We start from the raw sequence: 14,920 nt of genomic DNA on the forward strand, positions 1-14,920 counted from the left end.
CTTTACTTGGTGCCCATTAAAAACGAAATTTTTGTGTTAAATAAGTAGTTTCTGTATCTTTTAAAAGAGATTTAAGGGGTTTGAGAGACTCAGTTTCCTGATTCCGTGTGGTTTTTCTTTACTTAGTGCTCATTAAAAACAAATTTTTTGTGTTAAATAAGTAGTTCTTGTATCTGTTAAAAGAGCTTTAAGGGGTTTGAGAGACTCGGTTGCCTGATTCCGTGTGATTTTTCTTTACTTGGTGCCCATTAAAAACAAAATAAAGTTGAGTTGATCTAGGTTCACTTATTATTTGAGAAGTTAACTTTAGTATTTCGTGGTTTGACTTGCCTGAAATCATGAATTAGAATAGTTAATTGGCTGTTTGAGGTTTTCAGACCTAAGTTTTTTAGATTTTCGTACGCGTATCTGATGAAATAATTTAGATCGTATGATCAATTTAATTTATTTTTTAATGCAGTAGTTTTTCAGTAAGGACACTCGATATCCTAAAAGTGTTTAATTCAAACTTTTTTAAAACTTCGAAATTTTTCAACTTTATTTATTTTTTCTTTTTGTACATATCTTAAAATGTCAAAATATGCTTACGATTCTAACAATTGTGCTCTGTGATTGGTCAGAGACACGATGTGGCTTTCCCACTGGTATTCTATGACAGGTTATCGACACTACCTAATCTATTGCATGTATTTAATATGTATTTTTTACGCAGTGGAACGATAAACAAATAAGTCATATCTTTTAAAAAAGTGAAGATGGAACATTTTAATAGAGTGTGTTCACATAACAAGGTTATTGTAGCATTGAATGCCGACAAGGAGAAGTATTTAAACTATGAAACAAGTACAAGTGGTAGCACTATTGGAAATGTATGCATGCATTGTCATGATAGTAAGGAATTAAATTTCTTTGGAATACCGAAAAAATTCAACTCTTATGATGGTGGTTATGTAGGACTGAGAGATCCAGAGATGATAACACTCAAAGAAAATGCCAACATAAAAATAATAGTTGATGAAGAGGGACATCTTCTTGCCAGTGCTTGTGGTAACATGTTACCCAGTGTTAAACCATATCGTCAGCTTTCGGGTATTAGCATTCAAATGAACGCAAAGCCGAGAAGAAAGGCCTACCCTTCTACTAATATCATAAACCATATCCTGTCTACGTCCCGGAACTGTTACTTGTTTAAAAATAGTGTGATAATAGACGGTGAATTTGCTAGAAAAATAAAAAGGGCATTGGCAGAAAATATCACTAAGGAATATAAAGATGAATCGATGAAAAACAAAGTACCAGCAAACATTACTGCCATTGATCAAACACTCAATGAATCAAATAATACCAAAGACGAAAAGCATATTGAGCCTGTCAATGACACACCTATAAAAATTGTGTATGAGCCAAAATGGAATAATGATTATTCTACTGATTACGAACTAAGAGATTACGTGTGTGCACGTAACCTCGTCTAAATTAACCTTAAAAAATGAAATAAAGCTATGTCGACTTTGCATGTTGATTTCACGACATTATTTTAGGGTTTTTTTCTTGTCCCAAACTATTTTTTTTATCATGAACCGTTTAGAGACCAATTTGATCCCTACACATTGAAAATTATTTGTGATAAAGAGAAAAAAAAAGAATTGTCCTGTTATTGACATTAGCTAGTTTAATTGTGCTAGCTTGCACACACACACACACACACACACACACATTCTTACTTACATTTTTTTCATAGTTTCTTGAATGAAATTTCTGCATTGTGTATCCAATAGGTGAAAACAATAAAGAGTTTATTACTTACTTGCGATTTTGTCATGATTTCTTTAATTAAATATATGTATTGTGTCCTGGAAGCGAGTTCGAGAAAGTGATTGTTACTTACTTACAGTTTCTTCACAATTTAATGAAAAGAATAGAACTATTCTAAAGAATAAAGATGGGTTAAGCTTAAAGATATTTATTGCTTAAACGTATTAACAGATTTTTTTTGAGGAAAAAAACATTCTGTTTATATGACGTAATGTAGTACTCCACAAGCTTTTATCATGCTCAAACATGTTATAGTTCACTATCCAATGATAAGAGTCAATTTCTTCGAGTTCCAGAGACAATAATAAAAATGCACATTCAAATATAACACCACAAGATGATTTTTTCAAACCGATAAATTCTGTGTCATACATTCCTATCATCTTGGAAGCTATTAATGCAGTTGTTAAGTAGAAAAATACTTCATCAAACTTTTATACTTTTACTCAAGGTTGAATGGAGCTATGGTTCGGGGGATGAGTCCTAAAACCATTTGAATTCATTGTGGGGAAGAGTCATAAAACCCTTAGAATTCACTGCGGGGAAGAGTCATAGAATTCTCGGCATCTATTGCATACAAATGAAGTCTGGAAATTACATTGTTTTTTATATAATTTCTGTATTGTGTATCCAAGATGTGAATTCAAGAAAGAGTTTGCTACTTACTTACTTACAATTTTTTCATAATGAAAAATCCGACAATGGATGATGATAGAGAATTTATTCATTCTAATAGATAGATTTTGTCAATTTTATCCGAGGTATCCGACATATGATATCGATAAAGAATGTTAATAAATGAATTTGTTCAATTTGTTGCTTAAATTATGTCAGTGTTATCAAACGTATCTGTCAAAAGACATTGATAAAGAATTTATTCACTCTGATGCTTTGATTTTGTCAATGGTATCCCAAGTATCTGTCAATAGATGTTGATAGAAAATTTATTCATACTTATACTTAGATTTTCTCTATGTTGACCTATCTGTCCGATATATGATGTACGTAAATTCCTTTTTCTTACATCTCCGATGTTTTAATAGACATTCTAAACGTTCGATATGCTAGCTTACTCTAAAAATACTGAACACATAACAATGTAATGCATAATATATTTTTAATGAAATAATGTCATGTAGAATATTAATACAAAAAATACATATTGTTATACATTATTAATATCAATGAACAACTTTGGACATTTTGAATCTGTTCCATAAATTGGTTCACCATGTTTCTCTCTTGATACTATAGCTATTGTCTTCTCTTAGTTCGTAATCAGTAGAATAATCATTATTCCATTTTGGCTCATACACAATTTTTATAGGTGTGTAATTGACAGGCTCAATATGCTTTTCGTCTTTGGTATTATTTGATTCATTGAGTGTTTGATCAATGGCAGTAATGTTTGCTGGTACTTTGTTTTTCATCGATTTATCTTTATATTCCTTAGTGATATTTTCTGCCAATGCACTTTTTATTTTTCTAGCAATTTTACCGTCTATTATCACACTATTTTTACACAGGTAACAGTTCCGGCACGTAGACAGGATATGGTTTATGATATTAGTAGAAGAGTAGGCCTTTCTTCTCGTCTTTGCTTTCATTTGAATGCTAATACCCGAAAGCTGACGATACGGTTTAACACTGGGTAACATGTTACCACAAGCGCTGGCAAGAAGATGTCCCTCTTCATCAACTATTATTTTTATGTTGGCATTTTCTTTGAGTGCAATCATCTCTGGGGATCTCAATCTCGCATAACCACCATCATAAGAGTTGAATTTTTTCGGTATTCCAAAGAAATTTAATTCCTTACTATCATGACAATGCATGCATACATTTCCAATAGTGCTACCACTTGTACTTGTTTCATAGTTTAAATACTTCTACCTGTCGACATTCAATGCTACAATAACCTTGTTATGTGAACACACTCTATTAAAATGTTCCATCTTCACTTTTTTAAAAGATATGACTTATGTGTTTATCGTTCCACTGCGTAAAAAATACTGATTAACTACATGCAATAGATTAGGTAGTGCCGATAACCTGTCATAGAATACCAGTGGGAAGGACACATCGCGTCTCTGACCAATCACAGAGCACAATTGTTAGAACTGTAAGCATATTTTGACATTTTAAGATATGTACAAAAAGAAAAAAATAAATAAAGTTGAAAAATTTCGAAGTTTTAAAAAAGTTTGAATTAAACACTTTTAGGATACCGAGTGTCCTTACTGAAAAAAGAATGCATTAAAAAATAAATTAAATTGATCATACTATCTAAATTATTTCATCAGATACACGTACGAAAATCTAAAAAACTTAGGTCTGAAAACCTCAAACAGCCAATTAACTATTCTAATTCATGATTTCAGGCAAGTCAAACCACGAAATACTAAAGTTAACTTCTCAAATAATAAGTGAATCTAGATCAACTCAACTTTATTTCGTTTTTAATGGGCACCAAGTAAAGAAAAACCACACGGAATCAGGCAACCGAGTCTCTCAAACCCCTTAAAGCTCTTTTAAAAGATACAAAAACTACTTATTTAATAAAAAAACTTCTTTTTTAATGAGCAATAAGTAAAGAAAAACCTCACGGAATCAAGCAACTGAGTCTCTCAAACCCCTTAAAGCTCTTTTAAAAGATACAGAAACTTCTTATTTAACACAAAAATTTCGTTTTCAATGGGCACCAAGTAAAGAAAAACCACATGGAATCAGGCAACCGAGTTTCTCAAACCCCTTAAAGCTGTTTTAACAGATACAAGAACTACTTATTTAACACAAAAACTTCGTTTTTAATGAGCACCAAGTAAAGAAAAACCATATGGAATCAGGCAACTGAGTCTCTTAAACCCCTTAAAGCTCTTTTAAAAGATACAGAAGCTACTTATTTAACACAAAAATGTCGTTTTTAATGGGCACCAAGTAAAGAAAAACCATATGAAATCAGGCAACTGAGTCCCTCAAACCCCTTAAAGCTCTTTTAAAAGATACAAAAACTACTTATTTAACACAAAAATTTCGTTTTTAATGGGCATCAAGTAAAGAAAAACCACATGTGATCAGGCAACTGAGTCTCTCAAACCCAGTAAAGCTCTTTTAAAAGATACAAGAACTACTTATTTAAAGTAAAGTGTAACTCAACCCGAAAGTAACCATAACTCTAAAAACAGAATTTTAATAATTATAGATACATGAAAATGATTGGTTTTATACGCTGATTCCAAATACATAAATTTCCTTAGGTTTAATGTTATCCGTCAAAAGCTAAAACCTTGAGAATATTAAGCCCTTTAGAAGAAAAACAAAATCTTTAGTTATTGAGAAATTTCAACGACCATCCGGTTTCAGAATTCCTATCAAGTCGAACAATAAAGCAAAAACGAAAACAACTACAAGATACATTATACATTCATACCAACAAAGACAAATACTTGGGCATGCAAACACCAATCCAGACATGCATACAAATAGAATCAGACACACAAACAGAGAAAGAAAGACAATTTAGCCATTCAAACCAACAAAGACAAATTCTTGGACTTGCAAACACCAGCCCAGACATGCAAACAAATAGAATCAGACACACAAACAGAGAAAGACACACATTTTAGGCATTCGAACCAACAAAGACAAATTCTTTGACTTGTAAACACCAACCCAAACATGCAAACAAATAGAATCAGACACACACACAGAGAAAGACAGATACTTTAGACATTCAAACCAACAAAGACAAATACTTGGACTTGCAAACACCAACCTAGACATGCAAACAAATAGAATCAGACACACAAACAGAGAAAGACACACACTTTAGACATTCGAACCAACAAAGACAAATTCTTGGACTTGTAAACACCAACCCAAACATGCAGAGAAATAGAATCAGACACACACACAGAGAAAGACAGATACTTTAGACATTCAAATCAACAAAGACAAATACTTGGACTTGCAAACACCAGCCCAGACATGCAAACAAATAGAATCAGACACACAAACAGAGAAATTAGAACAGTTTAGACATTAAAACCAACATAGACAAATACTTGGACTTGTAAACACCAACCCAGACATGCAAACAAGTAGAATCAGACACACAAACAGAGAAAGACAGACACTGTAGACATTCAAACCAACAAAGACAAATTCTCAGACTTGCAAACACCAACCCAGACATGCAAACAAATAGAATCAGACAAACAAACAGAGAAAGACAGACACTTTAGACATTCAAACGAATAAAGATAAATACTTGGACTTGCAAACACCAACCCAGACATGCAAACAAAAAGAATCAGACAGGTGAACAGAGAAAGACAGACACTTTAGACATTCAAACCAACAAAGACAAATGCTTGGACTTGCAAACATCAGTCGAGACATGCAAACAAATAGAATCAGACACACAAACAGAGAAAGACAGACACTTTAGACATTCAAACCCACAAATAAAAATTCTATGACTTGCAAACACCAACCCAGACATGCAAACAAATAGAATCAGACTCACATACAGAGAAAGACAGACAGTTTAGACATTCAAACCAACATAGACAAATACTTGGACTTGCAAACACCAACCCAGACATGCAAACAAGTAGAATCAGACACACAAACAGAGAAAGACAGACACTTTACACATTCCAACCAACAAAGACAAATTTTCGGACTTGCAAACACCAACCCAGACATTCAAACAAATAGAATCACACACACACAAAGATAAAGAAAGACACTCTAGTACTTCAAAGCATGAAAGACAAAATTTCGGCCTTACAAAAGCTGACCCGGACATGCAAATAATAAAAATCTGACAAGAGAACCGAGAAAGACATACAGTTCGGATATACAAACCAGCAAGAACAAATATTTGGACATGCAAACACCAGCCAAGGCCTTCCCCTTGAGGTAGATCCCGTTTATTTTTGATTCTGAGTATTTTTGGTTTTCCCTCCAAAATTGACCCCCCCCCCTCCTCTGCCCCTGCCCTCAGAAATGGAGGAACGAAGGACCTCTGAGCCTTCCCCTTGAGGCATATCCCATTTATTTTCAATTCTGAGTATTTTTGGTTTTCCGTCCAAAATTGACCCCCTCCCCTGCCCTCAGAAATGGAGGAACGAACGACCTCTGAGCCTTGCCCTTGATGCATATCCCATTTATTTTCGATTCTCAGTATTTTTAGTTTTCCCTCCAAAATTGACCTCCCCCTCCCCTGCCCTCCGAAATGGGGGAACGAAGGGCCTCTGAGCCTTCCCCTTGAGGCAGATCCCATTTATTATTGATTCTGAGTATTTTTGGTTTTCCCTCCAAAATTAAACCCCCCCTCCCCTGCCCTCAGAAATGGGGGAACGAAGGGCCTCTGAGCCTTGCCCTTGAGACAGATCCCGTTTATTTTCGATTCTGAGTATTTTTGGTTTTCCCTCAAGAATTGACTCCCCCCTCCCCTGCCCTCAGAAATGGGGGAACGAAGGGCCTCTGAGCCGTCCCCTTGAGGCAGATCTCATTTATTCTCGATTCTGAGTATTTTTGGTTTTCCCTCTAAAATTGAACCCCCCCCTCCCCTGCCCTCACAAATGGGGGAACGAGTGGCCTCTGAGCCTTCCCCTTGAGGCAGATCTCGTTTATTTTCGATTCTGAGTATTTTTGGTTTTCCCTCCAAAATTGACCACCCCCTCCCCTGCCCTCAGAAATGGGGGAACGAAGGGAACGTTAAATCCTATTTTAAATTGACAATACTTTTCAAACATCACTTTTGTATTATACAGACCACATCGGAGAGGTAAAGCTAGGTCAAGTCACAATGTCATTCTATCGTCGTTAGCCTTTTTCATAGACTGATGTTGTTTCAAATTTATAACAAATTACCTGAGTTAACAACTCCTTCGGGGTTACCTTAACTGCTAATCAGTTTAATCCTTTTTTTCTCCACCTTCATACAATCCAATCACTAATTAGAATCATTCACATATTATTCAAAACATTAATTAATTAATATCGTTCATAGTGTCCAATTTGCGAATTCCTTATCTATTTTACTCTTTGAAAGAGTTATTCAAACTGTGAAATGCTACAACACGACAGTCTATTTCATAGGCAAAATATTTGTATTCCTTTTATTCAAATCCAATGACCTATCAAGTTATCAAAAAATATTTGAATATATTAAGTTATAGGCAATACTGGTTTAGAAAAACTAGAATAGTGACATAATTTCACTTTATCGACCCTCAAATTCCATTTAGGTTGCCGTGACCAGAAGTATAATGCTATGTGAGAGGATACTCACTCTCTTTGAAAAGGTGTAGAGGCGTACGCAAATAACATAAAGATTCCTAGGGCAGCAAGCAAATCCAGACGAAGCATACTACTCAGCTGCTATAAATTTACTATCTGTGGGGTGTTACTGCCACAGTATTTGGCCGACAGGATCCCGTGTTTTGTATATATTATATTAGTATATATATTTCATCTCTTTAAACGAGCAATAATTGTTTATGTATTTATAGTTTTTCCTTGAAAACGACTTCATTTTTATTTAAAGGGCGTTTTGGGATTTTCTGGCCCGAAATAAAAGACCTAGAAAGGCCACGAGTTGGGAAAATATTGCTTAGGGCCTTATTTCGGAAAAACACTTTTCATTTAAATGACGTCCCATTTTTCCTCAGTATTGTAATGACGCCCTGCGCTAATACAAAAGTCTAAACATAAAATGAGACTAGATATATCCACGCAGCTAAGACAAAGGGCATCGAGAAAAAACCCGAATTAACTAAAATGAAAATCCAAAATGAAGAAGAACAATATGTGGGTAGAAGATAAAAGATTCTTCAGTTTTGTATGAATAAAAGAAAAGTAAAAGTCATAAAAATAAAATTTTCCTTCAAAACCTAAACCTTTAATTTCCTCATAAATAAAAAAAAGGCTTTAAACTCTAGAAATATTCAATCTAAAATGAACCTCTAAATTTACAAAATGAAGAAGAAATAAAAATGCGGTTTGAAGGCTTGCAACAACGAGGATCAAAACGAATCAAAAACAAATGTGAAGAACAAAGATATTTGCGGTTAGAAGACAAGCAACATCGATAATGAAAATGATCTTTGACACCAACAAACTATTGTGCAAAGCCCCAGTACAAACCTACAAACATACCATAAATTACACAAGTCTTAATTTCAAGCCATAGGGAACCTTAAGCGTTGTATAAAATCACTGTTAAGTCTTCCATTTTCCCGAGGAAAGAGTAGCCAACAAAGAAGAATTTTACATAGCCCAGCTACATCAGTGGAATCAGATTTTAAGTTCTTAATAGCACTACAAACAGCGGAATATGTAATAAGAATTACATCCCGCTGTAAAATACGGTGCAATGAGACGAGAATGCACGGCATGTACAGGATAATTAGCAAGCGAAAGAATAGAAGAATGATGCTTCTACTAGATAGGCAGAATGTCAATCTCAAGATGTTTGGGATTAATCTCTTCACGCAATTCACATTTACTCACAGGGAAGTCCATCCCGCGATATCTTACTCACCTAAGACACTTCTTATAATTCATTTTATATTGTTTTGAATTCACAACACACCCCAATCGTGGGCGGCCACAATCGTTTCAAACTTCAAGACAGAATTTAGCTGTGTTTTTTACAGCCTTTAAATTGGGATCTTCCGACCAGATTGTTTTTGAGTACCAATGCGGTTACATTCTAACAGAATAGCTGTACATTCAGCTTCTTTCAGACATGACACTATTTCTTTGTAATACGGATTAAGCTCAGAAACATTGACAGGTCCCTGATATTGAAACTGCAACAAAAGATAGGTTACACTTACTAGAGACAGCAGGGGCAATTGTACTTGGAAAAGTATTTAGATTTCATTTTGAGTTTCAAATCTATTGGAACACAAGGAAGCGAAAATTCACAGATAGTCGTAGAACGTTAATATCCTTTTCATCATCATGGACAGTTACGGCCAAAGAATAGATGTATGAAGAAGACGCAGCGTTGTCAATGTCAGTTGTACTTCCAGAGTGATGGATACCATTTAGATTTACAAATGATGAAGTATAGCGGAAGACAGTAAAAACATATCCTTTCTAATACAGTCAATTTGATATTTGTAATAAGATCACCGATCACTATGTAATTTAGAGATTGTAACACTAAGGGGTTAATTAAATTTCATACACTGTCGACTCAGGTACCCGTGTCAGTGATACGGATGCCCAAACGAGTCTGTAGGCAATTCCTCTGGAAATATCCAGCAAAACCTCCTCTGTCCTCCAAATTGCCCGTGCTTCAGGACCAGACTTGCCTGTTGTGATCACTGTAGCTTCCAATCACAGTAGACAGAATATACCCAGTAAGCTTACCGCAGATCATTTCTGGTCTTCGTGAACAAAAAGCTCCTCCCACTTATTTCTGTTTCAATGCACTTTGCACTCCTTCCCACTTGTACTCCTTCTCACTTGTTTCAATGCACTTTGATGGAAACAGACGGAAATAGACTAACCTGCATTCCCGCTAATCTGACTTCGCCTATGTTTATATCTGCAAAAACGTTCTCCGGAGCAATCGCACCCCGGTCCGGGTTTTTATAATGAGTGAGATAGAGAATGATCATACTGCTAATTATATAAACTGTGCTTCCAATATTCTAATCTTCACCTAGCAGGCTGCAGAAAGGCTATAGAGAGATTTTTAACTAGCTCATTTTAAAGCTACTGATTATATTAACGTACTTTTATAAATTTTAAGCAAAGGAGTTTTTGAAACAACTTAGGAATCCAGAATGACTTGAATACAGAAGAAAATCTAAGAAAACAGGGGCAAGGGGTCTAAACAAAAACTGTAAGTCAAAAACTGGAAAAAATCTCTTTTTTTGCTGTTTAAAATTATATGTCTCCTTTTCTCCTATTTTTTGTGCCAAGACTAGTTGACTACCGCAAGGCCATAGAGAGGAGTTTAATTGCCCATTTAAAAGCTACTACGTATCTTAATATATGCGTACTTTTTCTAAGTTTTTAATTAAAGAATTTTCAGAATTTATATCAAAGCCTACGAATTGGATTGAAAGCAAAAAACTCACCTCATCTTTTGTGTACGCTCCTAAAGTTTCTTTAAATTCATAGAACAATTCATCGATGTGTTTATGCCAGCGATAGAAAATCGGATCTCTCATTGCTGTCATACTATCAGTCATTGGCCCACCGTTTTCCTAAGAACAAAATGAGCTTCAAAATTAAACATGGGCTATAGTATAGTAATAATGGTATAGTAAAACAAATAAAAGATAAAGGAAAAAATATATAAATTATATCGAAAAATCTTTCTCATATTCTGTTCTAGGACACTCAAATCATCTGCTAATATAAGTCTAGGAGTATGTTACCTTCCTATTTGACTCCATGCTCTCCCATACTCTTTGCCATGTTCCTTTGGACAAATATACATCAAAAGGATCCATATAATTGGAGATAAAGTCCAACCCTGCTTAACTCCTGATTCAATACCAAACCAACTACTAACCTTATTCCAACCTCAACTGTCACAAGTCTCATGAATAGCACTAATTCCTTTTATCTGGCACATCATACAAGAATGAATCCCTCACGGAAATATCCCCCAGGCAATTTCAAGCCCGCTAAAAATTGCCCGGGACAATCCTCGGAACATGTAAGATTGAGTAGCCAAATTCTCGCAGATTCCTCCATGTCAAAATTCCTCTGGAAAGTTCACTCCTAGAAGCTTTTCTTCTTTGCAGAAAAATTCCCCTGAGGAAAATAGCCCGCCCCCCCCCCCTAAATTGCCTGTTTGCATCCCAATAACAAAAACTATATGTAAGCAATGGCCAAGTTTCACAATTTATAGCCCTTTCCCCAGGGGCTGTGCGGTGTCATGTCATTCTTAAAATTTCGATTGGATAAACTAGGGAAAGAAAGGGGCGTGGGAGGGGGCTACTTACCCTCAAATCTTTTTGGTCATTTAAACAGAGCACTGGAACTTTAAATTTGTGTTTTAACAAGCCCTCTCTCAATCTTCTAGGACCATCGATTCAATATGATTACCCTTGAGGGAAACAAAAAAAAAAAAAAAAAAAACAACAACAACAACAAACAAACAATCCTCCGTTATCTTTTCATCAGGCAAAAAATTCAAAATTCTTGCTGAGGGGAGCTTGAAACCTCTACATCAGGGTTCATATTCTGAATCTGATTGTGTGATTTTCATTAAGATTGCTCTATTTTTTGGGCGTACCTTTCCCCTTTTTCGAAAACTATGCAACATTTCTCAGACTCGTAGATTTACAACTAAATTTAATGAACTTTATATATTTGAAATCAGCATAAAAAACTAATTCCTTTGATCCGTCTATTGTCATCAAAATTTAGTTTTTAAGAGTTTTGGTTACTACTGTGACGAGTCATTCCCTATTAACAGTTCGTTACCCCGAACTGTTGAAAATGTAATGACTTCTTGTTATACTTTGTTTTTTAGAGTTTCTGTTTCTATTGACAAAGACTGCTATTTTACTTACTATTTGTTAATGCAAACAGTTTGATCGAAGGGTCCCCTAAATGTGAGGAAGGTTACTAATTCGACCCTTCAACCCCCTTTTTTTACATTCAAGTTTAATATTTGCACTACCATGGTTTGAGAACAATAATCCTCCCTGAAATGTGTGCCCTCAAATATATCTGAGGAGGGGGGAGTATCTGAAAAAATTAACTAAAGAGCTTTCATTTAGATAGATATGAAGTTGAGTTCTTTGGAAAAATCTCTTTTTGTTGGGTTACATCCAATAGACGCCGACAGGAGGCCAGGGGGCAATGATCTTCAGGAAACAAAAACATATTAAGCCCTATTTATCAATTGAAAAATGGGAATTATTCCCAGTTAAATCTTGGTAAGAACAAAGCTCATGGCAGAAATTAGCCACCTTCCCATCCCTGGACATTTCCTGGTACCCCTAAACAAATTATTTCGCCAAAAAGGGGATTAACCCCACAGCACTTACATTATAGGTCTAGTCCAACATATTCCAGGGAGTGAAGGGACATTCAGAATTTCCAACCCCTCCCACTCCTAATCTCCTTTTCTGTTTATTCGAAGGCTCACACTTACTTAGAATACGTGCGCATCAAAACACACTTTGGGAAACACAAAGATCCAACCAGCCCTCCTCCGCAATAGCTGATGTGAAATTATGCACTACTCGCACATTTTTACGCTTTGGAGCCTCAAATTAATCAGCTTAGTTATCAGGGGCGTAATTTCGTGCGAGGGGTTGGCAAAATTGGAGCCAATTTTACCAAATAAAGTTAAAATTACAGTAAAAACTAAAAAAACAAGCCGTTTGGTATCACAAAGGTACTATTTAGTACTTTAAAAGTACTTAAAAGGGCGCTGCTACTTCTCCCCCCCATGTTTTATAATACTGTCATTGTGCCACAACAGAAAGTTCTAACCACATGTATATTTAATGGTATTGATGTTTTGCTAGCTAACTATGCTGATGACATCCTTGATATTAGTAGAACAGCCTTTGGAATTGAAAATTTTGGAATTCTCGATAGGGAGTATAAACGTATAGGTCTTCGATTTAATGAGAGTCAGACTGAGTTCCTGGCGTTCAATCACCATTCAGATTGCCCGACAAATGTTCAGTTAGATGAACATTTTATGAAACAACAAGATACACTGAATTATCTTGGTGTAAAGATTGGGTCAAATCTTCGCGCCACGCGTCAACTTTTGAAAGATTTTTTTGCCTGAAAAGCTAAGAATGCGTATAATTCACTAGTTGCGTTAAAAATTAAATTTAACCGCCGTATCTTAGCTAGCGTTTATAATGCATTTACTGTTCCGCATCTACTTGACCTTGCACCCTTTTGGTCTCTTCTTACTGCTTCAGATATTAAGGATATACGGAAGTGTTTTTACAAGTATGCGAATTATTTGCTAAGGCTGCTGCTCTGGACTAATAACAGCTCACTATCCTCGCGGTATGGAGTTGCAAGTCCAGTGTCCGCAGTACAGAAAAGAAATGAGAGATATCGGAGGCAGGTTATTGATGAAAGCACCTCTGAAATTGTCCGTCTTTGATAATAGGTTTGTTCTTACACATAATTAACCCTATTTGTATTTTTTTTCTTCTTGTCTGTTCTTCTCTATTTTGGTTCTGTTTGTATTTGTCAGAATTTTTCCATTTTCTTTCTTTATACTCCATCAGTGTTGTAATTTACATTTATGATGGGTAATAAATTTATACATACATACTGCAAAGGTATTTTATAGCACTATAAAAAGATAAGTTATAGTACCCTAAAAGGTAAGTTATAGTACCCTAAAGGCAAACATGTACTAAAGAACTGATCTGTTTCTGTTGATGCTTGAGTTATGCAGGTTTATCTTATTTTTGATAAGATTTTGGAAGAAACTAAATTTCAGCTAGGGAAGGGGGAAGGGGGGTAAACTGGGGTTGGGGGGGCAGACCGTGGCCTGGGAGGGGAATTTGCCCCCCTGCTGCATAGCAAATTACGCTCCTGCTTACTTTTATTAAGCTTCAAAATAATTCTTAGTTTAAATTTTTATTTTTCATTGGCCGTGTGCAGAGGATTACCTCCTTTAAACTTTTAAAGCTTTTTTAAATTTAAAAAAATTAAATTTAAAGCTTTTAAAGCTTCAAAAAGCTTTAAATTTAAAGCTTTTTGATAATTCTAAATTGAATGACTATCAGAACTTGCACTCGATTACCATAAGCTATTATGGGAAAGGACAGACAAGTTTTCTAAAGCCTCAAAAATTTCATTTTCGTGCCAAATTTCCAACTTCTGTGCAGGGCCGTATCCCGGATTTTTTTTAGGAGGGGATTTAACTAAAAAAAGTTGTTTTTTTTTGGGGGGGGGGGCTTACATAAAAAAATTCAAAAAGCGCATACAAAATTGGTTTATGTCCATTTTTGTTACGTTTTTTACAAGTCAGAAAAACTTTTGGGGGGTTCAAACCCCCTAACTCCCCCCCCCCCCCCGCCTGTATGCGGCCTTGCTTCGGTGACTTACTTTAAAGAGTGGTTTGGGCAAA

At 35.4% G+C, this 14,920-nt stretch overlaps 1 protein-coding gene across 1 annotated transcript in view; it reads right to left on the reverse strand.

Moving 5' to 3' along the window:
* The window catches only part of LOC148954734 (phenoloxidase 2-like), a 148,580-nt gene that overhangs the window by 67,916 nt on the left and 65,744 nt on the right, over positions 1–14,920 (reverse strand). Inside the window, exon 9 of the mRNA XM_089086717.1 lies at positions 10,926–11,054. Coding sequence (XP_088942843.1) covers positions 10,926–11,054 — 129 coding nt within the window. The remainder of the gene's footprint in view (positions 1–10,925; positions 11,055–14,920) is intronic.

The sequence above is a fragment of the Artemia sp. Qi Xiang Cuo genome, chromosome 3, assembly GCF_049724085.1.
Source record: "Artemia sp. Qi Xiang Cuo chromosome 3, ASM4972408v1, whole genome shotgun sequence".
Taxonomy (NCBI): domain Eukaryota; kingdom Metazoa; phylum Arthropoda; class Branchiopoda; order Anostraca; family Artemiidae; genus Artemia; species Artemia sp. Qi Xiang Cuo.